Below are 27,019 nucleotides of genomic sequence, written 5' to 3'. Positions count from 1 at the left end.
TTGCTGTCTTTGAAATATTTAATATATGATTATAAAATAATTAGCTTCCTTATGTAATGTGCTTTGCTTCCTCTCTAATAGTTGTTCTCATTCCTTTTTATTTCCTCCTTAGCTCTATGAAAGTTTTTCTGTTAATAGGGATAGTTAGGAGAAAAGGGCAAGGTAGGAGGAGCATGTGAGGCTTAGGGCTTTTAAGTTTGAAGACTCAGTGTTACAGGTTTAAAAGGTAGCAGTTCTCAGTATATTCCATTTTTTTAAAAAAATGTACAAATATGGTCTTTTTAGATGGATGCATGCAGTTGGTCAGAACTTAAATACTGAGGAAGAAGTGGAAAATGTAGCAGACATTGGTTTTGATTGTAACATGTGCAGACCCTATATGCCTGCGCCTAATGGTAAGAGAATAATTTAAACTGTGAGTCTGCACTCTTGTACCACTCATTTGCACCTTACTGTCCATGACCAATGAATTAGCTTAGCTCTACTCTATTTTATCTTTGTGAAACTTACTTTGACAAGTATTTTATGAAAAATATTATTGTTGGTTATACATGACTTATCACAACTTGTTATAAAACAATTTACATGAAACAATAAAAAGCACATACTTTAGATGTAAACTATAATTTTGCTTCCAAGGAACATGATCTTGTAGTTATTGACAATATGTCAAAATCCAATGTGTTGATTCTTTCTTAGCCAGGTTTTCCTCCATGACTTGAGTATTTCCTTCATCACTTCTTGTTTTGTTGTTGCTTTAAAAAGTGCTTTTAACTTTAGTGTTCAAACATTTATTTTAATAAAATGAGTATAGAAACAGAAAATTTAATCATATATAAGTATGTAAATACACTTTACCTTTTCTGAAAAGAATTACCTGGATTTTTTTTTTTCATTTCAGTGCCTTCCTCAGACTGCTGTGGACTTCACTTGTAGCACAAATTGTCACAAAAGTAAAAGAGCTAGGTAAAATTTGAAATGCTTTACTTAATTTAATTAATTTACTTTGCTTAATTTTTACATAATTGGCTTACCACTTGTAAAATCTGCTTCAATCATATGGGTGTTCTATCCAAATTCCATAATGTTGGTAATCATTTCCACAATGATATACAAAATGTCATCCAGCTTTACTGGGGCAGTATTCCTATAAATTTCAGCAAGTTGGCAACAAAAATAACAGCTCTTAGAATAACCATTAATGCCATACTTACTTTGGTTTCATTGATATATTACTGTGCTTAATTATCAGTTAGCAGAAAATACCGCCTAGTTAGCAAGCAGATTTCTTTTAGAATTAATTCAATCTCTTAATTTTTTAAAATAATTAATAAGCCTAGTATGGTGATTAATATGATATTCTTATTAAACAGTCATTCTTTTGAATACTTGTATTTAATAGCACCTGATACAAAAACATTTGGATAGTACAGGAATTGTTCTAAGGAACAACAGTTTTGTACATTTAAAATTAAATCTGCAGGATTTGTACTTATTTATTACTTCTCCCTATTAGTAATTATGTTGATACTCTGATTTTTCCAGATGAGCTTCTGGAGTATTCTCTCTTTTCTTGTGTAAATAGATCCCTGCCTTTTGATCTTTTCCAGGAAAAAGCTCATAGTGGATTAGCTGAGCATTGCATTTCTTTGCAGTGCTTCTAACTCTTTTTATTGGGACATGAAAATAGAAATGCCAGGAAGACTTTTTTGAGACGGAGTCTCACCCTGTCACGCAGGCTGGAGTGCAGTGGCACGATCTCGGCTCACTGCAACCCTCGCCTCCCGGGTTCAAGCGATTCTCCTGCCTCAGCCTCCCGCATAGCTGGGATTACAGGTGCCCACCACCATGCCCGGCTAATTTTTTGTATTTTTAGAAGAGACAGGGTTTCACTATGTTAGCCAGGATGGTCTCGATCTCCTGACCTCGTGATCTGCCTGCCGCCTCGGCCTCCCAGAGTGCTGGGATTACAGGCATGAGCCCCCGCACCCGGCCCAGGAAGACCATTTTTTTAAAAACATGTAACATTTCTGCCTATAATCCAAGGAAGTTTGACCTATTTTTCCTAGTTTTTATTGGGTTTCATGAAGTTAATTATTCATGCATTTCATAGATACGTAATTGCTTTCTAGAACTACAGTCACATTCCCTTGACATGGGTATCAGTAATCGGTAATCAGTAATCAGTCAAATTTAAAATGAAAGTTTAAATTTGTATTCTTGGGATTTTGTAATTTTAGACCCACCCAAGACTTATACCCAGGATGGTGTGTGTTTGACTGAATCAGGGATGACTCAGTTACAGAGCCTCACAGTTGAAGTTCCAAGAAGAAAACTGTCAAAACCAAAACTGAAATTAAAGATTATAAATCAGAATAGCGTGGCCATCCTTCAGACCCCTCCAGACATCCAATCAGAACATTCAAGGGATGGTGATATGGATGATAGTCGAGGTAATACTAATTTATTTTCCATGAAATATGTGTGCAAGAATTACAGCATATAAAGTAACTTTTGAAATATGTGTATGATTTACCAAAGGGTAAATCACACTGACTTAGATAACCCCGATGTGACCCTTGCCATCTCCAAATGAGTGATCTTCTTAGACCTTGCCTTTTCAGGTTCTCTTCCTTTCACACGTTTTAGAACAGACCTACCTTACAGAAATCTCAAGGAGCACCATATCTTTGAAGATCACAGGTGGGGAAATACAGGGGGCTTGACTTTAGTTTGCTAGATAACGACACAAACCTTCTCAGATACTGTGAGCTTGGATAATACCATGTTTAAGTGAAGGTAGTTGATGCATACATTCTAGAAATGGAAAAGCTGTCATTTAATATTACTTCAGGTATAACTTAATATTCACCAGTGTGCATCATAAAGTATTGGTTTATAAACATTTTCTTAATCAAAGTAAATATAAGGTTTTTCTAGCTGAATTCTTTTTTTTTTTTTTTTTTTGGTTGGGAGACAGGGTCTTGCTCTGTTGCCCAGGTTAGAGTGCAGTGGCATGATCTTGGCTTACTACAACCTCTGCCTACTGGGTTCATGCGACCCTCCTACCTCAGCCTCCTGAGTAGCTGGGAGCATGGATGCGGGCCACCACGCCTGGCTAATTTTTGTATTTTTTTGTAGAGATGGGGTTTTGCCATTTTGCCAAGACTGGTCTTGAACTCCTGGGCTCAAGCCATCTGCTCTGCTCAGCCTGCTGAATTCTTGAGATAGCAAAATATTTTAATAGTAACCTAAAATCCAATATGAATTAAAGAGGATTACTGTAGGTTTCCTCATTTTTGGGGTGGTTATTTATTTTCAACTGATTCAGAATTGAAGCGATAATTATTTCTGTTCCATTACATTTTATTTCATAGTTTTTTTTTTTTTTTTTTTTTTTTAAGGGGCAGTGTCTTGTTACATTGCCCAGGCTGGTTTCCAACTCCTCGGCTCAAGTGATCCTCCTGCCTCAGCCTCTCAAGTAGCAGGTACTATAGGCATGTGCCACTGCAGCCGGCTTTGAGACAATAGAATTTATTGAATACCTACTGTATGTCAGATGTTGGAAATCATATCAGTGTACAAAACAGGTAGAATTCTCTGCATAGAGTTTATATTTTAATGTTAGGTAACTCAACTCTTAAAAAAAATCAGTTAATTATAATGTGTTTGGCAAGTCCCATGGTAAAAATTAAGTTTGATAAAGAGGAATTGCCTGGCCAGGCACAGTGGCTTATGCCTGTAATCTCAGCACTTTGGGAGGCCAAGGTAGGTAGATCACTTGAGGTCAGGAGTTCGAGACCAGACTGGCCAACATGGTGAAACCCGTTCTCTGCTAAAAATACAAAAATTAGCCAGGCTCAGTGGCATGCACCTGTAATCACAGCTACTTGGGAGGCCAAGGCAGGAGAATTGCTTGAACCTGGAGGCGGAGGTTACAGTGAGCCGAGATTGCACCACTGCACTCCAGCGTGGGTAACAGAGCAAGACTCCGTCTCCAAAAAAAAAAAAAAAAAAAAAAAAAGGAATTGGAAGTACAGACAGGTGTTTAGGGTCCATATGAACAGAAAGCAGTATTTGAGCACAGATTTTAAAGAGGTGAGTGAGTGAGCCACTTGATTACCTGAGAGAAGAGCATCCCAGACAGTGAGGAAGCCAGTGTAAAGGCTCTGGGTGAGAGTGTGCTGAGCATGTTTGAAGAGTGTTGTGGAGACCAACAGAGTGAGCAGAGGGGACAGTCAGAAGGTGAGAAGATTAGAGATGTAAGGAAAAGAAGGACGGCTCAGTATATCTCACACAACCATAAGGTGATGTGTCAGTAGTTTGTGCTTAATAGCAATGGAATAGGAGGCCATTGAATGTTCCTCAAAAGAAGAACACCATGATCTTATTTATATTTTAAGAGGAACACTCTCCTATGATATAAGTATATGATTAGGTGCAGGAGTTATGACAGGTAGATCAGTGAGAAACAATGGTCCAGGTGAGAGGTAATTGTGGCTTTGAAAAGGCATGTCTTTTGTGGCCGGGCTCGGTGGCTCATGCCTGTAATCCCAGCACTTTGGGAGGCCAAGGTGGGTGGATCACCTGAGGTCAGGAGATCAAGACCATCCTGGCCAACATGGTGAAACCTTGTCTTTACTAAAAATACAAAAATTAGCTGGGCGTGGTGGCAGGCACCTGTAATCCCAGCTATTTGGGAGGCAGAGGCAGAGGATTGCTTGAACCCAGGAGGCAGAGGTTGCAGTGAGCCAAGATCGAGCCACTGCACTCCAGCCTGGTGACAGAGTGAGACTCCATCTCAAAAAATAAATAAATACATGAAAAGATATGTCTTTTGTATGTTCTTGATAATTTTTGTTTTTTAGTGTGTTTTGGGTCTATGTTGCTGGGAGAAACACTTTCTGATGCTTGTATGTAACTGATTTTCAGATACAGTTGAACAGGTAATTTGATTTGGGGGCTTGGAGTTTGCAAAGAAGTAGTCCATATACTTGGAGGAATTGATCAGATCAGCATTAACAAGAATTTCCATTTCTGAGGATGTTAAAAAATGTCTGAAAAAGGTTTCCATAGTCTCTTAAATTTGGGAAGTGCTCCATTTCACAAAATATGAAAGGTTTCTTGATAATAGTACACATTGTTTCCCAAATTATGTGATTATAATACCTTTTTAAAGCAACACAGAAGACCTTGGAAGGTTTTCCTTGTGACTTACCACTTGTAAACACTGAGAAATGGTGATATGTTTCAATTTCATATTTTCTCATTGACTCGTATCAGGGTAAAAGAAAATCAGTTGAAAAATTGCCCTTGCTTTTTTAAAATTTACGTGATAAAATAGCCCATCTGAGTTTACTGAATTTGTCCTTATTTTTATTGAATATGAAAAAAGATTGTTAGTGTGTTGGATGTTAAATGCTAAGACAATTTTAGAATTTAAGGAATTGAATATACAGTATTTTCATGACTAGTCCCTCATGTTCATTTACATGCCAGGATCTCACATCCTTTGCAGAAGGAAAGGTACATTCCTAGGGATAAAATAAATGCATGTTACTTAGACAACATTTTTGCTTTCTGTTTGCTAAATAAAAATCCTTTTTAAAAATTTAGTATTGCCACACTTTGCCATATCAAAAATGTTTTAGATTACTATATTATCCTGAAACTACATGTACACACACACCCCTAAAATAAGTTTTATGGTATTTCATATGCCTGTATGGGAGAAAAAATAGGAAAAGAATACAATCATCATAAGTTCTTATTATTACGTTATGCTGAGATTTCTAATAACGCTGCCCTTTTCTGGGTATTTTTTATTAACCTAAAATTTGTGATGTTTTAGACTGTTTCACTAACATGTTTTGATAACGTCTCAGTACCCTTGGGAAAGCATTATAAAGTAGTGGGCAACGATGAAACCTACTCTGGATGTTTTTAGGCAAATTTTTTAACTTCTCTGATGCTAGTGTTCTCATTTATAAAATAGGTTAACCAGGATGAGCCCATAGGATAGTTGTGCTGATGAGGTGCAAGGATGCATGCCAGGCACCCAGCACTGGCTCTTCCCAGACATGGAGTGCTCAGTAACCGTGAGCTATTAGAATACAAGTGCCCAACCAGTGCTTGAGCAATTGTGTTCTCTGTCCAACAGAACTCAACAGAATCCCACGTTTGTCTTTATATGTGAATTCAGTTCCTTTTGAGTTAGTAAGAAATTATGCCTGTGTTGGGGTAATTGAACTTTCAGGAGGAGGGAATTGTCTGCCACAATTATTCTCTGAACTTAATGTTTCCATGTCTTTTTCTTCATTTTGGAAGTTGTGGAAAAATTATAATGAAAGAGTATATAAACGTTTTCCTCTGTATTATAGCGTATCTGACAGTTTCCTTTATTAAAAAGTATGATATATTAGGGAGAGACTTGATGAATTTAAAATTAAAGTTTGAAAAGTGTTACTGACTATAAGTGATCTTCGGCTGTGCAGTTTTCAACTTGAGGTTGTCAGAATGTATTATTACACATTATATTACACACATCTACAGAATCCAAATTGTGATGTTCCTGGAGTATTGGAACAATACCTATGACTTTTTGTTTCTATTGATTTTTAACTCTTCTAATAACCACTTCTTTAAGAAAAGTCATACTTCATCACTTTGGTGTATCAGAAACAAATTCCTTATGCAATAAAAGCATACTTCTTTCTCATTCACCTACTGGGATCTAGAAACCCTGTTAATGCAAGAAAAAAATCCCAAACCTCAATAAAATAACACTCTGTTTGTCTCAAGAGTGGAAACACAACACATTTCCTCTCAACTGGTGGTCCCAGATTGACCATCACAGTGTATGGATGTGTTTGGAGGTGTGGGAATAGGACTGCACTGAGGCTCTAGAAGGCCAGCAGGTGGGGCAGACTGAATGGAGGGAGGGGAGTGGCATTCAGTAACTACTGGAGCGTGGGAAGAGTGAGGTATACTGTCCATCTGGTGAAGGTGGCTGCTTCCTTGAGGTTTGTTACTTTCTGTAATGTTAATTCCCTCAACTTTTAAAATTTGATTTTTAGACAAGTTATACATTCAAATGATTTAAAATTGGAAAATAATAAAAAGGTAAACAGTGAATTCTCTCCCTTTCCCATGCCTTCATGCCCCCAGTTTACATCTCCAGAAACCTCAGAGGTTTCTCGTGTAACCTTCCAGATGTGTTTTATGCATGTACAAGGAAATGTGTGTGTATATATATATATATTTTTGTGTGTGTGTGTATATATATATTTTATTCCTTTTGTCTTACTACTTTTTACTGTCCTTCATTTTTTTATGGCTGCAAATATTCCTTTGTATGGAAATATAAGCAATTTAATTTACCTGTTCTTTCCCCTGTTGATAGACCTTTGGGTGTCTTTCAATCTTTTTTTTTTTTTTTTTGAGACAGAGTCTTGCTCTGTCACCCAGGCTGGAGTGCAGTGGCACGATCTTCGCTCACTGCAAGCTCCGCCTCCTGGGTTCACGCCATTCTCCTGCCTCAGCCTCCTGAGTAGCTGGGACTACAGGCGCCCGCCACCATGCCCGCCTAATTTTTTTGTATTTTTAGTAGAGACGGGGTTTTACCATGTTAGTCAGGATGGTCTCGATCTCCTGACCTCGTGATATGCCTGCTTCGGCCTCCCAAAGTGCTGGGATTACAGGCGTGAGCCACCGTGCCCGGCTTTCTTTCAATCTTTTGCTATGAATAGTACAATATATCACCTGCTATATTTATAATGTTGTATGTAAGTGGGCCTGCAAAGGTGAATTCCTTGCTAAATCCAAAGACATAATGCATTTGAAACTGTTTTTGGAAGGTAGGATACAGTTTTTTGGTTTTTTTCATTTTTTATTATACATATCTGAGGCATACAACATGCTTTGTATACACAGTGAAATGATTACTATGGTCAAACAAATGTCTGTATCCTTCACCTTCCATAGTTTCTGTGTGTGTACACCTAAAATCTCTTTCAGCAAATTTTCTGTACACAATATTATTAACTATGGTTCTCATGCTGTGTATTAATTTGATCTCTAGAATTATTCATCTTACCTAACTGCAGATTTGTACCCTCCGACCTACTTCTGCCCATCCCACCCATCCCCTACCTCCAGACCCTTGAAAACCACCATTCTACTCTCTATACGTTCAGCTTCTCACCCCACTGCCTCCCATTCTGCTTATTAAGTGAGATCATACAGTATTTTTCTGTGTCTGGCTTACTTTATTTAGTATACTTTCCTCCCGGTTCATCCATGTTGTCACAAATGGCAGTATCTCCTTTCTTAAAGCTAACTATTCCATTGTATAAAGTCCTCATTGTCATCAGTAAGTTCTTAGAAACTGTGGTTAAGAGGGGAAAAAAAGTATGACAAAACTGATTTTTTTTTTCATTTTGCATTATGCCAAAATTAGATTGAAGGAAACAGTGTTACTTGAGGACCTGCTGTATGTTCATTTAGCTTAACGTCTCAGTTCCCAAGAACCTATTGATGACATTAAGGGAGGACTTAATATATGTATATACAAACGTCACAATTTCTTTATCCATTCATCTGTCCTTGAATGGGTAAGTAAATTGTCCATCAGGACACTTAGTTTGTTTCCATATCTTGGCTATTGGAAGTAATGCCGCCATGAACGTGGGAGTGCAGATGTCTCTCTCAGATGCTGATTTTATTACCATTGAATATATGCCCAACAGAGGCATTGTTGGATCTTATGGTAGTTGTATTTTTTTTAAGGAAACTCTATACTGTTTTCAATAATGGCTATACTAATTTACATTCCTATCAACCATGTACAAAGGTTTCGTTTTCTACACATCCTCACCAACACTTATGTCTTTGCCTTTTTGATAATAGTCATTCTAAGAGACATGAGATGATATCTATTGTGGTTTTAATTTTCATTTTCCTCATGATTATGATGTTGAGCATCTTTTCATATACCATTTGACCATTAGTGTGACTTTGGAAAAATGGCTATTCAGGTCCTTGCCTATTTTAAAATCCAGTTATTTGGGTTTTTTTTTTTTTTTTGGCTACTGAGTTGTGTGAGTTCTTTATATGTTTTGGATTTTAACCCCTTATCAGATGTGTGGTTTGCCAATATTTTCCCCTAATCCCTGTGCTACCTTTTTACCCCTGTTTTGTTTTTTTTTTTTTTTTTTACTGCTATGCAGAAGCTTATTTGCTTGATGTAGTCCCACTTGCTTATTTTTGCTTTTGCTACCTGAGCTTTTGATGGGATATCCAAAAAATCATTGTCAAGGAGGATATTAAGAAATTTTTCTCCTAAATTTCCTTCAAGGAGGTTTATGGTTTCAGGTGTTAGGTATTTAATCTATTTTGAGTTGCTTTTTATGTATGATGTGTAAGATAGGCATCAGGTCCAGTTTCATTCTTTTGCATATAGATATCTAGTTTTCTTACCACTACTTATTGAAGACACCATCTTTTCCCTATTGTATCTTGTTGGACTTGTCAAAAATTAGCTCATAATATATGCTTGGGTTTATTTTTGGGCTCTGTATTCAGTTCCATTGATCCATGTGTCTGTTTTTATGCCAGTACCATACTGTTTTGATAACTATCACTTTGTAATATAAGTTGAAATCAGGTAGTGTGATACCTCCTACTTTGTTTTTCTTTCTCAAGATTCTTTTGGCTATTCAGCGTCTTTTATGATTTAATACAAATTTTAGAATTGTGTTTTCTATTTTTATGAAAAATGCCTTTGGAAATTTGATAGGGATTGCATTGAATCTGTAGATCACTTTGGATAGTATGGAGGTTTTAACAATATTCTTCCAATCCACAAACTTGGGGATATCGTTATATTTATTTGTGTCTTTAGCTTTTTTCTGTTTTTTGAGACAAAGTCACACTCTGTTGCCCAGGCAGAAGTGCAGTGGTGTGATCTCAGCTCACTGCAACCTCCGCCTCCTCCTGGTTTCAAGCAATTCTGCTGCCTCAGCCCCCCAAGTAGCTGGGATTACAGGTGCCTGCCACCACGCCCGCCTGGCCAATTTTTGTATTTTTAGTAGAGACAGGGTTTCGCCATGTTGGCCAGGCTGGTCTTGAACTCCTGACTTCAGGTGATCTACCCGCCTTGGCCTCCCAAAGTGCTGGGATTACAGGCGTGAGCCACCATGCCCGGCTGTGTGTCTTCAGTTTACTTTGTCTGTATTTTATAGTGTTTAGTATATAAAGCTTTCACTTCCTTCATTAAATTTGTTCCCCAGTGTTTTATTTTTTTGATGTTATTTTAAGTGGAAATGTTTTCTTGATTTTTTTTCAGATCATTATTTGTATAAAGAAATACATCTGATTTTTGTATATTGATTTTGTATCCTGCTACTTGACTGAATTCATTTATTCTAGTAACTGTGGAATTTTTAGGGGTTTCTACATACAAGATCATGTCATCTGCACACAGGGATAATTTTACCCCCTTTTTTCTGCTGATGCCTTTTACTTCCTTTTCTTATGTGATTGCTCTGGCTAGGACTATGTTGAAAATAAGTGTTAAGAGTAGGCATCCTTGCCTTGTAGCAGATATTGAAGAAAAGCTTTCAGTCTTTCCCTGTTGTAGGTTTGTTTTTGAATAGGCAATACCTGTGCATGATACAAGAAATACAAAGGTCTTAAAAAGAGTGAACAATGTTAAGTTAGCCTACCTTTTGGCCATCCCTTCCTTGGAAAGAACCAGTGTTTTCTTTTAACTTTCCAGAGATTAGTCATCTAGATACAAGTACGTATATATGGGAGAATTTCTCATATTTGAGTGATAACGGACTTTTTCTCTTTTCTTTTCTTTTCTTTCTGTCTTTCTTTCTGTCCTCGTCTCGTCTCTTCTCTTCTCTTTTCTTCGTTTCTTTTGACGGAGTCTTGCTTTGTCGCCCAGGCTGGAGTGTAGTGGCGCAATCTCGGCTCACTGCAAGCTCTGCTTCCCAAGTTCATGCCATTCTCTTGCCTCAGCCTCTGGAGTAGCTGGGACTACAGGCACCCGCCACCACGCCTGGCTAATTTTTTGTATTTTTAGTAGAGACGGGTTTTCACCGTGTTAGCCAGGATTGTCTCTATCTCCTGACCTCGTGATCCACCCACCTCAGCCTCCCAAAGTGCTGGGATTACAGGCATGAGCCTCCGTGCCTGGCCGATAATGGTCTTTTTCTTTATTTCAGCCTGTGGGAATCAGAAGGCCCTTGTGAAGATGTTGGTTAGTAGAGACTTTAGCTACAGTGATACCACTTGTGTTAGGGCACTGTATGTGCTACTTTATGCCATTTGTCTCAACATGTATGCTTACTGGTGTCACTATGAACCTCATCAATAAAAGTGCTCTCTTGGTTTTTACTGTCCTTGTGTGCATTATTTCAGGTGAAAGGTGGCCTTTGTACTAGATCCAGTGCTATCCTTGGCCACAAATCATTACATATGATTAATTTGGGGATTTCCTCTTTATCATCCTGGAGATCATCTTCTGTTCTCTCCTGTGTTACATGTGTTTTCTGCAATTTCATGAATTTCCCTTTATTTCTTCCCTCAATTTGGGTGGAACGTATCTTCCGTAGCTCCCTGACAGAGAATGTGTGGAAGGTAAGTTTTGAGCATTATATACTTCTGAAAATGTCTTTATTTTACCTTCCTACCTGACTCATCTTTTCCAGGTTGGAAATACATTTTCATTTATCATTTTTAGTCAATTGATCCACCGTCTTTTAGTTTCTAGTATATGAAGAACTCGGTTTTTTCTATGTGACCTGTGTTTTCTTGGAAGCTCTTAAGATTTTAGGAAATTCTTTGTCCTCAGTGTTCTAAAATTTCATGAGGATAACGTCTGTTTTTGTCTATTTTTGACATTTAAAATCTGTTTTGTTAGGCACTGAGTGGTCTCTTTCAGTCTGCTGTCTTATATCCTTCAGTGGTAGGAAATGTTCTTGAACTATATTATTGATAACAATTCCCTCTCTTTTTCCAGAATTCTGCTTTTCAGATGTGAAACATACTCAGTTTTTCTCTGCTTCTTTCCAATTCATGTCCTTATTTTATCTTCCTCTACTGAGTTTTGTTTTTATTTCAGTTATTTCAAGAGCTTTCTTTCCTCCCTTTGAATGTTTCTTTTATAGCATCCTATTCTTGCCTCAAGGGTATCTTATATTATCCCTCAGAGGATTTTAATCTTTTTGAAGATTTTCTTTACTTCCTACTTAGTCTGTTAATTCCAAATTGTCTTTTATGTTCTCAGGTCTCTGTCTTTTATGTTACAGATCAAGGGTGTTGCAGATCTTCTGGCTTCCATGGCCCACATTGGAAGAAGCGTTGTCTTGGGCCACACGTAAAATACACTAATGGTAGCTGATGAGCTTTTTAAAAAAAAAAAAACCTCATAAAAAGTCTCATAATGTTTTATGAAAGTTTATGAATTTGTGTTGGGCTGCATTTAAAGCATCTTGGCTGCAGGTTGGACAAGCTTGTTATAGACCATTGTCAGATAATCTTTATGGTACATGCATGATTAAAAGTGAAGAACTAAAGATGGAGACTGGATAGATAGTATTTTTATTTTTAAAAAAAGGAATTAAGTAGTTGATTAGAAAGCTTTGAGTATGTGGTGGTGCTTGTCGATTTGTAAGTTTAGTGGGGTGATTTGTGCTGACCATTTGGTGAACCCTCTGGTTTCAGTATCTTTAGATGTTCTTCTTGAACTGATCAGGTTCCCCACAACAGTCTTTTCAAACCTCATACTTGGAGGCTAGAGATCTGGCTGTTAGCTTTCTGAGAATTCAGTGGGGAAATGTGGGGTCCGGCAACGGCAGCAGAATGGGGTTGTCCACACTTAGTATGCCCATATTTTCTTGGTCCTATTTTCGATCTTCATCCCATTGTTCCATTTAAGGTCACCCAGGAATCCTGCATCCCACAAATGAGAGTAGCAGCTTGTCAGTGTGTAATCCTAGGAAGCAGGTGTAGGGAGTATAACTTCTGCAGATAATTAAATCTCTTGTTGCTTCAGTTTTCTCCCACTTATTTCCAAAGGTGGCCAGTTTTCCTAGTTTCTCAGCCTTCTGAGGATTGTTATAAACTGGATTCTTTTTTTCAGTTCTTTCTGCTCTCAACTGAGAATTTGCCTTTGTTAAGTTGTTTTTCTCCTTTCCTATTGTCTTTTTTTTTTTTTTTTAAGGAGATTGGGTCTTTCTCTGTTGTCCAGGCTGGAATGCAGTAGTGTGATCATAACTCACTGTAGCCTCAACCTTCTGGGCTCAAGCAATTCTCTTCTCCCACCTCAGCCTCCCAAATAGCTGGGATTACAGGCATGCCACCATGCCACAGCTTGATTTTATCTTTTAAAAATAGATTATTTCAGTGTGTTTTTAGTACGGTTTCAGGAGAATGTAATTTTAATGTATGAATTTAGTCTGCCACCTTAACCCAAAATTCCCTGTCATTAACTTTTAGGTGGGTTTATTTGAAGGTAAACAATTGGTATTGTCATCTTTGGTGTTTGTTTTTTTCAGTAATTTTCTTTTTTCTTTTCTTTTCTTTTCTTTCTTTCTTTCTCTTTTTTTTTTTTTTTTGAGACAGAGTCTCGCTGTCACCCAGGCTGGAGTGCAATGGTGCCAACTCGGCTCACTGTAAGCTCTGCCTCCCGGGTTCACGCCATGCTCCTGCCTCAGCCTCCCACGTGGCTGGGACTACAGGCACCAGCCACCTCACCTGGCTAATTTTTTGTATTTTTAGTAGAGACGGGGTTTCACCGCGTTAGCCAGGATGGTCTCCATCTGACCTCGTGATCCGCCCACCTTGGCCTCCCAAAGTGCTGGGACTACAGGCATGAGCCACCGCGCCCGGCTTTTTTTTTTTTTTTTTTTTTTGAGAGATGAAATTTCACTCTTGTTGCTCAGGCTGGAGTGCAATGGCATGATCTCGGTTCACTGAAACCTCTGCCTCCCGGGTTCAAGCAATCTCCTGCCTCAGCCTCCTGAATAGCTGGGATTTTAGGCGTGTACCACCACGCCCAGATAATTTTGTACTTTTAGTAGAGACTCACTATGTTGGTCAAGCTGGTACGGAACTTCTGACCTCAAGTGATCCACCTGCTTTGACCTCCCAAAGTGCTGGGATTATGGGCATGAGCCACCGTGCCTGGTCTATAAACTTTTCTTTTCATGGTTTAGTCATAAGTCCATAGCCATTATCAGATTGTTATGGAATTGGCCTCAAATATAGACCAAATATAATAAAAAAGAAAAGACAAATAGCCTGTTCATGCCATTACAGAAATACGTTATCTCTAATACTGAGAATATTGAAGGAGTTAACAACTTGATTTTAAAATGTATTTGATAAACATGTCTTTTTCCTGTAATACAATGTAAAGCATATATAACTTGGAAAAGTTTGATTACCACAGTGTTAAAATAGCATTCTCTAAAATAGCATTCTCTAAGCATTCCATTTACCTCATTCAGTGAAGTATTTATTGAACATGTATTAGGTATCCTACTAACAATACATCTGTTACTAAGAAAATCTGTGTACCTGTTCTCATGGAGAATATAATCTAGCAGGGACACAGATTTTAAAGAACCAATAAAAATGAAGCATGACGTTCATACATACGAGCATAAAACTGTTTGACATAATCTTATCTAAATATCAGGAATTCTTTAATACAGTGAAGTTTAGAATAAATCCTGAAAGATAAGTTAGGTAGAAGGCAGAAATTGGGGAAGATAGTGGAAGAAAGAGCTTGATACATTCAAAGAACTGAGTGTAGTTCACTGGAGGGAGTGAGATGAAGCTGGAAAGTTTACAAGAGACTGTTGTAATGGGCCTTGCAATTTGAAGTTTATTTTGAGGGCATTGGGAAGACATGAAAGGATTTTAAGCAGAAAATTGATACATATTTATAGAAAGATCATTTATGCAGTAATTTAAAGAACTGATTGGAGAGAGGTAAGCTTTGAGGTGGGGAACTAGATAGGAGCATATTGTATTAATAGTGAGTCATCTGAGGTTGGACTAAGATGGTAGTAGAGAGTGATAAAATGCATTTCAGAGGTATTGAGGAGTCTTGGTTGTAGGAGGAAAGAGATTAGGAATGATTAAGGTGGTCTTCCAGGCCTCTGTCTTCTCCAGGTTACATTTCCATGCCTTTTAATGATAGTAGGTAACATGGGAAAAAGGAGAAAGTTTATTTTAAATTAATAGTTCATTTTGGATATACAGTTTTCAGTAACTAGGTAATATTCAATTATAGCTGTGGTTGAAGCTCAGAAGAGAGTTCTAGTCTAGAGACCTGGACCTGAAGACATAATTAAAAGCAAGTGAATGTGTTAAGTGCAAATGGATTGCACTTAACAGAACTCTGAGTTCTGTGTTCCCCTTCTCTGATTATGTTTTATTTCATGGGAACACTGCACTAAGCAGCACAATTTCTACAACCATTTGGGGCTGCTTCTATCTCCTTTCATACTTTCCCTACCAACAGGGATGTACAATTAAAATGGCTCAGCAACAACCCTACTTTTTATTCCCCATTATGTAGGGATTATATATTTGATAGGTTTTTCCAGTTTTGTGTATACATTTACTTTTTTCCAGAAGGAGAACTTATGGATTGTGATGGAAAATCAGAATCTAGTCCTGAGCGGGAAGCTGTGGATGATGAAACTAAGGGAGTGGAAGGAACAGATGGTGTCAAAAAGAGAAAAAGGAAACCATACAGACCAGGTATAGTGCCTGAGGTAGACATTTCAATATCATCAACACTTGGTTAATTAAAGAAAAATACTATACTGAAGACTTCAATTAAAATTAAATATTCAGGATTAAGAACTGTCTAAACAAAAATATGTGCACATAAATTAAAGAACTAAACTATTTGAATACGACTTTTTAGCTCCAGAGTTCTTTATTTTGAATATGTGAATACTTCACAATGAACCATTATTGAATGCCTTATCCCAAATGTTAACCATTTTATTAAATGCTTTACTAGATTGGCTTTTGTTCATACTTGGAGTTTGAAGGCCATTTATATAGTTCCTCTGGATGTGTACTTCTGTAACGCTTTTAATTTTCAGTATTCACTTTCTAATATCTTTTTTTGAAAAAACTTATTTCAGTGTTTATGCAGGAGTGCCAGTAAGTATACAGTGTGAAGGGGAACAAGACAGAGTTATTATGGCTCCTAGAATTTATAGTCCAGTTAAAAACCATGACTGATTAAACACTCATTTCTTATGTGCCTCAGGAGTGGAGAGAAAAGCGGTCTTGCTTGTCAGTTTTATTTGCCTTATTGGAAAAAATTATTAAAATTGTCACAATACAGAAGTTGTAGGCTTTTATGTATTTATTTAAGAAAAATTATTTTCCACTTTTCACACGTGTTGAGTAGGCTTTCCTTAGCCAGTTTATTAATGTCTGTTTACCAATGAGGTTTTAAATTGGATTCCTACAATCTTTATGCTTCTTATTGCTTATATTTTATTGGTAAGAGTGATCTAAATCCCTTTTGATATGTAAGGAAGAACTTTCTTACTTCGTTCGTATTCCATGAGACCTTAAAAGATAACCTGTCTTTTAAATAGGTCATATCTATAATAAGGACCTAAGATGAGTTGCTTCTAAATCGTTTTATGAAAATGATTTCATTTCTTCCTGATCATGAGGCTTATAAGTGTACTTTTTTAGACATTGCAGATTCCTTCCAGGAACTTGTATTTACTGTTTTCTTTTCCTCTGCCTCACATGGAAGTCAACCCTCTAATTGAGGGACCCATTAGGTCACAGAGTATATTGCTAGACAGCGATATCATTTCACAAAAGCTTAAAGTGTTGACTGTGTACCAGACCTCTATTCTAAGCACTTCGCTTATGTTATTTGTCCTTTTAACATATGTATGAGAAGCTGCTTTGCCTTACCCCCATTTTTAACCAGTGAAAGAATTGAGGCATTGAGAAGTATTTAGTGAGTAAGCAGAATTACATAGTCTGACTCCAGATTCCATGCTCTTAACCACAGGGCTCTATGTGTCCCATGTATAAATGCCCTCATACTTTGGAGTACCAGACACCGTCCCCCTGAAATCATATCAGCCAAAGAATATTTGTGTCATCTAGGTAGTTTGTGTCTTCTGTCCTCCAGCTAATGTACCAGTTAGCCAGTTAATATACAGACACAGTCATCCATCACTTAAGTTCAGAGAAATACATTATTAGGCATTTTCATCCTTGTGTGAACATCATAGAGTGCACTTCCACAAACCTAGATGGTATAGCTTACTACACACTTAGGCTGTATGGTACGCTAAATTCATTTTAAAAAATAAAGTAATTGTGCTACGGTGTTATAACTATGGTGATGTCTGTATGTGGTGGGAATTTTTCAGCTCCATTATAATCTTATGGGACCACTGCCTTAACATGCAGCCCTTTGTTTACCAACATCATTATGCAGTGCATGACTGTTATGTGATGTATGAGACACTAATATTTGTCAAATAGATAAGCCAGCGTAATTTAGTGTTTGATATTTACACTGATACTGTTTAGAAGAGGAAGTGCACACAGGTCTTTTTGTATTCTGTTTGATAAGTGATAACAGTGGCTTTGCCTTTTTTTTTTTTTTTGGTTGTTTTTAACTTCTATTTTACCTAAAACTCAGGTTATTTATTTAGACTAGCACAGATTTAATTTTGGAAAATGACTTACTATTCAAGATAAAGCATTTTTATCCTGTGTACTGTGGAAACGTAGGGAGAAATTATTTATCAGTTTACCCAATTTCTTTTTTGGATAGGTATTGGTGGATTTATGGTGCGGCAAAGAAGTCGAACTGGGCAAGGGAAAACCAAAAGATCTGTGATCAGAAAAGATTCCTCAGGCTCTGTTTCTGAGCAGTTACCTTGCAGAGATGATGGTATAGTACTGACTTAAAAAATTTTTTTTTTTTATGTAACCCCTTGATCCTGATATTTCTATTGGAAAGAACTATCCTAAATAATGTTACAGTCAATAAGAACCTTATTGACTCTTATTGTTACTCAATAAGAGTCTTATTGCCTTTTATTGATGAAAGGATTTGAGTGCATATAGAGTTCATATCTGTAATACAGCAATCAGGTTTTATAAGGAAATGGTTTAAATCCAATAGACTTTATTCTTTTGAGATTTTTTGGCAAGCTCTTTTTTCCTGTATCAAGTTATTAAATATATTTTCTATATTTAAATATAAATGGTTTAGGGACTTAATAACTTAGTTACATAAGGTACTTTCTGGTCATCTCCAAAGCCTTTCTTTGACTGCCTTAGATACTTATCACATAATTTGAAATTCTCAAGTGACAGTGCACCTCAATTTTTATCTATGTATGTATGTACGTATGTATGTATCTATCTATCTATCTGTCTATCTTAGGGTCTCACTATGTCACCCAGGTTGGCGTGCAGTGGCACAATCATGGGTCACTGCAGCCTTGCACTCCTGAGCTCAGGCAATTCTCCTGTCCTCAGCCTCTGATGTAGCTGGAGACCACAGGCATACAACCACCATGCCTAGCTAATTTTTAGGCTTTTTGCAAAGACAGGGTCTCACTTTGTTGCCCAGGCTGGCCTAGAACTCCTGTGCTCAAGCGATCCTCCTGCCTCAGCCTCCCAAAGTGCTGGGATTACAAACGGGAGCCACTGCGCCCGGCCGTTAGGGAGTTCTGTTATCCCCATCTGTAAAATGGGGAAAATGGAGTCAAAGAGAGTTCAAAGGAAGCCCCAAGGTGGCACAGCTGGGGAATCGAGTTTTGATTTGAACCCAGAGAGCCATTTTCAAGAGCTCAGCCCTGATCTGCTGCGGGGGTCACCGCTCCTAGGTGCCACTTTGTATTCTGGGAGACTTGGATTCCAACTCTGCCGGGGGATCTCAAAATGGAGGATGGCGTGCTTGCCCCAGAGTCAATGCCCAATCAGTGATTGTTATTATTCTGTTTTCCTAAGGCCAAGGTCAACCACTTAAGACAGAAAAGAATGGTATGAGTCAGCATGGCTTTTGGCATTGGATCTGGGCTAGAATCCCACTTTCTTCTAGTTGTAGATCTTCAAGTAAGAGAATTAAGTCAGAAAGTTAACATCAGGCCCCAGTTTCCTCATCTGCAAATGGATTTAAGCATGAAGGTTATCAGGAGAACTAAGTAACACCATAATATAAAACAGCTTTGGAGCTGAGAGTGGTACATAGTGGGGGTGCAGTAAATCATTTTGCTTTTCCCCTTTTATTATTATTATTATTTTGAGGCAGAGTCTCTGTTGCCCAGGCTGGAGTGCAGTGGCTCCATCTCTGCTTACTGCAACTTCTGCCTCCGGGGTTCAAGCGATTCTCCTGCCTCAGTCTCCCAAGTAGCTGGGATTACAGACACGTACCACCATGCCCGGCTAATTTTTGTACTTTTAGTAGAGACAGGGTTTCACCATGTTGGCCAGGCTAGTCTGGAATTCCTGACCTCATGTGATCCTCCTGCCTCTGCCTCCCAAAGTGCTGGCTTCCCACCGAGCCTGGCCTGTTTTTCCCCTTCTTATCCCTCCTCTTCTCCTCCCTGTTCTTCTTATTTTATTTATTTTATTTTTTGAGACTGTCGGCCAGGCTGGAGTGCAGTGGCACGAACACTGCTCACTGCAGCCTCGACCCCTTGGGCTCAAATTATCTTCCCATCTCAGCCTCCTGAGTAGCTGGGATTAAAGGCGCGTGCCACCAAGCCCGCCAAATTTTTATTTTATTTCATTTCATTTCATTTCATTTCATTTCATTTAAGACAGTTTCACTCTTTTTGCCCAGGCTGGAGTGCAATGGCATGATCTTGGCTCACTGTAACCTCCGCCTCCTGGGTTCAAGTGATCTCCTGCCTCAGACTCTTGAGTAGCTGGGATTACAGGTGCCTGCCACCACTCCTGGCTAATTTTGTAATAATTTTTGTATTTTGTAGAGACAGGGTTTCGCCATGTTGTCCAGGCTGGTCTCGAACTCTTGGACTCAAGCAATCTGCCGGCCTTGGCCTCCCAAGGTGCTTGGATTACAAGCATGAGCCAGCCACTGCGCTCAGCCCTCTTCTTACTATTATTATTATTACTGTTATGGTTGTAGAAGTAACCTGAAATAGAGATACATTTAAATATCTGAGTGATTTCAGCAAAGGAGAGAGACCCTGTGTTACTATTTTAGGAGTGCTCTTGATTGTGTGAACCCATTGAATACACCACTTACTAACCGAGCCCGGCCATTTTGCTCAGATTATTCAGAGCTCTCAGGACCATTCAGAATGAAATTCAAAATCTTTACCATGGCCAGAAAGATCCATGCAATCGAGATGCACCATCCCTATCCTAATTTCCTGGCTTGTCTCCAAGCCAGCCACAATGCCATGCTGGCCTCCTTGCTGTTCTTTGAAACACTGGGTGCACTTTGCTTCAAGGACTTCGCTTGTCTGTCCCTGAACCTGGAATGCTCTTCCCCTAGAACTCCTTGTGGCTGCCACTGTCACCCCCTTCAGATCTTTATTTAGATGTGTCTATGATGAAGCCTTTCAGGGCCAATCTATTTAACATTTCCCTCGCCACCCCTCCACTCTGTAGCCCCTTTGCCCCTTGTATTTCTCTCCATAGTACTTATTATAATATCTAACACACTATAATATCAAATGTTAACTCCATGAGGATAGGCATTTTGATCTATTTGGTTCCCTGCGGCATCTGCAGCACATAGAACAATGCCTGGTGTACATAGTGGGTGCTTATTAGGTACATGTCACATGAAAGAGGAAAAAAACGAGTGTATTAAAGAATCCAGGAGCCGGGTGAGGTGTGTCATGCCAGTAATCCTAGCACTTTGGGAGGCTGAGGCGGGTGCATCACCTGAGTTCGAGCCCAGCCTGGCCAACATAGTGAAACCCCGTCTCTACTAAAAATACAAAAATTCAGCTGGGTGTGGTGGCAGGTGCCTGTAATCCTAGCTACTAGGGAGGCTGAGGCAGGAGAATCGCTTGAACCGGGGAGGCAGACGTCGCAGTGAGCCAAGATTGCGCCATTGCACTCCAGCCTGGGCAACAAGAGTGAAACACTGTCTCAAAAAAAAAAAAAAAAAAGAATCCAGGGAGGCCAGGAGCAGTGGCTCACACCTGTAATCAATCTCAGCACTTTGGGAGGTGGGCAGATCACTTGAGGTCAGGAGTTGGAGACCAAAACGGTGAAACCCCATCTCTACTAAAAATTCAAATATCAGCCAGGTGTGCTGGTGCACACCTGTAATCCCAGCTACTCAGGAGGCTCAGGCAGGAGAATCACTTGAACCCCAGAGGTTGCAGTGAGCTGAGATCACGCCACTGCACTCCAGCCTGGGCGACAGAGTGAGACATTGTCTCAAACAAACAAACAAACAAACAAACAAAAACCCAAGGAGCACAGAACAGCTACATATTGGAACAGCTAAATATTGGAGCACCTACTGTGTGTTGACCGTTCCACAGCATGGAGGAAACTGGTCTTCCCTTGGAAGAGCCTCCCCACTATTCAGGTGGTAAGAGAAATAACATACCCAGGGCTAGGCATAATGCAGACAGTGTTATAAAGGAGGCATTGAACAAAGGAGAGAGTAACTGAAGGAGGTGGCATTTTGAGTGACTTTGGGGCCGATTAGGGTGGTTACAGGTTGATGTTTATATATATGGCATATACGTTGGGGGATTGGGTGGCGGGGAGGGGTGCAGGCATTCAGAATAGAGCAAAGAGAGGAGTAAGTATAGAATGGTGTATCAAATGTTTATCCAAAAGCAGGATATGGAACTAGTAAACATTTTATTCACAGTGTGTATTTTTTTTTGAGAGGGAGTCTCGCTCTGTTGCCCAGTGGCATGATCTCGGCTCACTGCAACCTCTGCCTGCTGGGTTCAAGTGATTCTCCTGCCTCAGCCTCCCAAGTAGCTGGGATTACAGGTGCAAGCCACTACGCGCGGCTAATTTTTGTATTTTTAGTAGAGACGGGGTTTTGCCATGTTGGCCAGGCTGGTCTCAAACGCCTGACCTCAGGTGATCAGACCACCTCTGCCTCCCAAAGTACTGAGATTACAGGCATGAGCCACTGCACCTGGCCTGTTGTCTATATTCTATTTTTTTTTTTTTCTGAGATGGAATCTTGCTCTGTCACCCAGGCTAGAGTGCAGTGGCACGATCTTGGCTCACTGCAACCTCTGCCTCCAGGGTTCAAGCGATTCTCCTGCCTCAGTCTCCTCAGTAGCTGGGATTACAGGTGCCTGCCACAGCGCCCAGCTGATTTTTTTTGTATTTTTAGAGGAGACGGGGTTTCACCATGTTGGCCAGGCTGGTCTTGAACTCCTGACCTCGTGATCCACCTGCCTCGGCTTCCCAAAGTGCTGGGATTACAGGTGTGAGCCACCGCGCCCAACCTGTTGTCTATATTCTAAAATTTGGATAATTTGGATATGGTATAGTTTATGTGGCAATTTTCTTTTGGAGAACATGTAGGTTGTTTCTAGCTTTTCGCTATTGGAAACAGTGCTGCATCCTTGTGTATGCTTTCTGCATGAGTGATATTTCTCTAGGATACATACTGTAATTATATGCTTGTCTTTTTTTGTGTGTTTTAATTTATTTAATGTCTGTGCTTCCTGTTAAAATACAAGCTCCATGAGGGGAGGAATCCAATTTGTTTTGCGCCGCACTCTTTAATTACTATCTAGCCAAGTGCTTGTGAGAAAGGAGAGGTCAATAAATATATACTGAGTGAATCAGGCTGAAAGATTGGCTGGGACCATGGTGTGGTTTTGTATCCTAAGAGAGGGAGCCTGACTTATTTTGGAAAAGTAAAATATTTTTTGGAGAATTTCACACAAAGCAGTAGCAGGATGGTTATTGGTGGAATTTAGGAAAACGTATTCTGGACTACAAAGAAGGCAGGTACAGGAGGTGCGATTATGAGATTATTACACAGGCCAGAAGGAAACAAAGAAACATGGGTGGTGAGAATAGAAAGGAAAGGGTACATACATTTCAGAGAGATTAGAAGGATAGGATTTGTGAGATTTACTAAGTAGCTATAAGGGGTGAAGTAAAGAAAGCATAGAAGGAAAGTTGATTTCTAGCGTAGAACATTTTAATTTTACAAACATTTATTCTCTCTCCCAGCTCCATGGAAAAAGTACTCACTAATTGCTGTTGGTATATTAATTTGTATTACATTTTCTTCCCCACTTTCTCTTTTTTTTTTGAGACAAGGTCTGTGGCCCAGGCTGGAATGCGGTGATGCCATCTGGGCTCACTGTAGCCTTGACCTCCTCGGGATCAAGAGATCCTTCCACCTCAGCCTCCTGAGTAGCTAGGACCATGGGTGCCAGCCACCATGCCCAGCTAATTTTTTTTTTTTTTTTTTTGAGACAGAGTCTCACTCTGTCCCCCAGGCTGGAGTGCAGTGGCGCAATCTCGGCTCACTGCAGCCTCTGCTCCCTGATTCATGCCATTCTCCTGCCTCAACCTCCCAAGTAGCTAGGACTACAGGCACCTGCCACCACGCCCGGCTAATTTTTTTTGTATTTTTAGTAGAGACAAGGTTTCACTGTGTTAGCCAGGATGGTCTGGAACTCCTGACCTCGTGATCCGCCCGCCTCGGCCTCCAAAGTGCTGGGATTACAGGCGTGAGCCACCGTGCCCAGCCCTATGCCTAGCTAATTTTTATATTTTTCGTAGAGACAGGGTTTCGCCGTATTGCCCAGGCTGGTCTTGAACTCTCAGGTTTAGGTGAGCGCCTTGGCCTCCGAAAGTGCTGGGATTATAAGCATGAGCCACTGTGCCTGGTTTCCCTTTCAAAAGAGATTTTGGGTGTTTCGTGTCACTGTATCCACGCCGCATGCGGTCTCTTGTGCGTGGCTTCTTTTCCTGAGCACGCACAGCTGCCTTCTAACCCGCGAGCAATGGCTTTAAGGTTTTTGTTTGTAATTCGGGGGTGACCCAGGGGTTCGGGCCGCGGGCCCCTCCCCTCGCCCAGGCACACCTTGCAGAGGAGGGGGCGGCGGGGACAGGACCCGGGTCTGTGCCTGCGCACACCCTCGCGGGCCAACCCCACCCCCCCGCCGGGTACCTGTCACGGCTACTGCCGCGGCGTGCGCCCGCCAGGTTAAGCCGGATGGCGGGAGGAGGGGTGCGGGGCACGGGGTGCGGGGAGGGTGGCACGGCGCGCGCTTGCGCAGGAGTCGCCGAGCAAGAACTGGTAGTGCGCGCGCTCGCCGCTCGCTCGCGTCCCGGAGGCGGAGTCTGCGGCAGCGGGCGGAGCGGGGGCGCGCCTATGCTAGTCACGTGGGCGCTGGGGCGGTGCCGGGGCGGGGCCGGGCGGCCGTTCAAGGCAGGGGGCGGGGCCGGCGCGGCCGTTCAAGGCAGGGGGCGGGGCCGGCGCGGCCGTTCAAGGCAGGGGGCGGGGCCGGCGCGGCCGTTCAAGGCAGGGGGCGGGGCGTCTCCGAGCGGCGGGGCCAAGGGAGGGCGCAACAGCTGCTACCTCAACACTTTCTGACCCAACGGTCACCCAGCGCCGGACTCGCTGCGCCCCGGCGGCTCTAGGGACCCCTGGCGCCTACACTTAGCTCCGCGCCCGAGGTGAGCCCAGGCCCTAAATCCTCCGGGCGGGGGTAGGGGTGAGGGACGCTCCTTTTTTGTTGGGGCGGGGGTCTTGGAGGCGCGAAGGCACTAGGCGCCTCGGCGGATGGCTGCACCCCTCGCCCGCGGCTCCCCGTGTCTTTTGGGGGGCCGGGTGCGGGCGCGGAATCCGGGAGGTGTCCGCACAAAAGGCCGAGAAAAACTCCACGACGCCTCCCTCCCTCCCTCCGCCCTCCCCGCCCCCTCCTCTCCGCGCCCGCTCCTCCTCATTCAAACCTGGACGGCCTGAGTGGTGTCAGCTCAGTCCTGGCCGCCGCCGCATGAGGAAATGGCCGAGGAGCTGGAGCCGCAGGTAAAGGGGGCGCGCCCCCCGCCCGCGCCAGCCGGGGCGCCCGCCCGGTCCTGCGGAGGCTCCCGCGCCGCCCCCAAGGCGCCCGGCTCTCGTTGTCTTGTCCCTTCCCCAGGCTGACCTCAGTTCCCCGCGTCAGCTTTCTAGCCGCTCCTCTAGGGCGCGGCCTCCCCAGCCGGCTCCTGCGCTTCCGCCCACGGGAAGGTGCGGGCGATCCCGGGCTGCATCCGCTCTTGGCCGTCACACTCACACTGCACAATTTAGAAGGGCTTGGGGTGCGGGGTTCCCTGAATCTCCGCCGGGAGCGGGGGTCCGGGGGTCTGCGGGGGTGGGCGGTGGGGGTCTGTTCCGAAAAGTTGGGTCGCCCCGCGGGGCGGGTCTCCCAATTTGCCCAGTCGGCCCTTGGGGCGAGGGCGGAGGGGGGATGTCGGCGTAGGGTCCCCAGTGATACCCCGGGAAGGAAGGGCCGGGGCAAGTTGGAAATGGTCAAAACAATGCGTCTGGACGGGCAGCATTGCTTCTTATTGTAGTTTTAATCTGCATTTCTCTAATAGCTAGTGATGATGACCAGTTTTTCATTTGCTTATTTGCCAGTTGCAAATCTCTATTAGTGAAGTATCTGTTCACATATTTTGCCCATTTTTTAAAAGTTGGGTTGTTTTCTTATAATTGAAGTTTATTTTTTCTTATATTCAAAATTTTAATTCACACATAATAAATTGGACATATTTATGAGGTACAATGTGATGTTTCAGTACATTTTACATTGCATAATGATCAAATCATGGTAATTAGCATATCCATTGCCTTAAACATTTACCATGTCTTTGATGTAAGAATATTCAAAATCCTCTCTTCTAGCGAGAATATGAGTGTATTTTAAACGTCCATCTATTTGTTTTCTCACAATCCTATAAAATGATAGCTTGAGTCAATGAGTTATCCCCCCAAGTCCTATCAACCTTGTCTATTTTAGTGAAATTTAATATTGTCTAGAAAACACTAAGCAAACATAGTTATTCAGAGAGCATAACTGAGCCCTCTGGTTATTCTCTGTAACCCACAAAGGAAGCTGAACACTTGATGTAAACTTCTTCATCAGAGTAAATAATAAGAATCCTCTCCATTACATACAAAAGAAAAAATAACTGGAGAGATAGTCTCTGCTCTGAGGTTATTATCCTGTGGTCTTTGGTTTTGGTACATTCTCCCCCACCCCATGCCCTTCTCCCTCATCTTTAATGAGTATCTGTATGTATGGCAGAACAGTATTTTTTTTTATTATACGTTAAGTTTTAGGGTACATGTGCACAATGTGCAGGTTAGTTACATATGTATACATGTGACATGCTGCTGTGCTGCACCCACTAACTCCTCATCTAGCATTAGGTATATCTCCCAATGCTATCCCTCCCCCCTCCCCCCACCCCACAACAGTCCCCAGAGTGTGATGTTCCCCTTCCTGGGTCCACGTGTTCTCATTGTTCAGTTCCCACCTATGAGTGAGAATATGCAGTGTTTGGTTTTTTGTTCTTGCGATAGTTTACTGAGAATGATTTCCAATTTCATCCATGTCCCTACAAAGGACATGAACTCATCATTTTTTATGGCTGCATAGTATTCCATGGTGTATATGTGCCACATTTTGTTAATCCAGTCTATCATTGTTGGACATTTGGGTTGGTTCCAAGTCTTTGCTATTGTGAATAGTGCCTCAGTAAACATACATGTGCATGTGTCTGTATAGCAGCATGATTTATAGTCCTTTGGGTATATACCCAGTAATGGGATGGCTGGGTCAAATGGTATTTCTAGTTCTAGATCTCTGAGGAATCGCCACGCTGACTTCCACTGTGGTTGAACTAGTTTACAGTCCCACCAACAGTGTAAAAGTGTTCCTATTTCTCCACATCCTCTCCAGCACCTGTTGTTTCCTGACTTTTTAATGATTGCCATTCTCAAAGAACAGTATGTTTT

General features: G+C 41.1%; 1 protein-coding gene across 1 annotated transcript in view; it reads left to right on the top strand.

Moving 5' to 3' along the window:
• The first annotated feature begins 289 nt into the window (after positions 1–289).
• Positions 290–27,019, top strand: part of LOC129530491 (histone-lysine N-methyltransferase 2C-like) — a 41,429-nt gene continuing 14,699 nt past the window's right edge. The window contains exons 1-5 of the mRNA XM_063702801.1: positions 290–366; positions 902–966; positions 2,241–2,453; positions 15,655–15,783; positions 17,855–17,974. Coding sequence (XP_063558871.1) covers positions 290–366; positions 902–966; positions 2,241–2,453; positions 15,655–15,783; positions 17,855–17,974 — 604 coding nt within the window. The remainder of the gene's footprint in view (positions 367–901; positions 967–2,240; positions 2,454–15,654; positions 15,784–17,854; positions 17,975–27,019) is intronic.

This window comes from Gorilla gorilla, chromosome 22 (assembly GCF_029281585.2).
Source record: "Gorilla gorilla gorilla isolate KB3781 chromosome 22, NHGRI_mGorGor1-v2.1_pri, whole genome shotgun sequence".
Lineage (NCBI taxonomy): Eukaryota > Metazoa > Chordata > Mammalia > Primates > Hominidae > Gorilla > Gorilla gorilla.
Note: the sequence above shows the minus strand (reverse complement) of the source record. Positions and strands in the feature narration are given on the sequence as shown.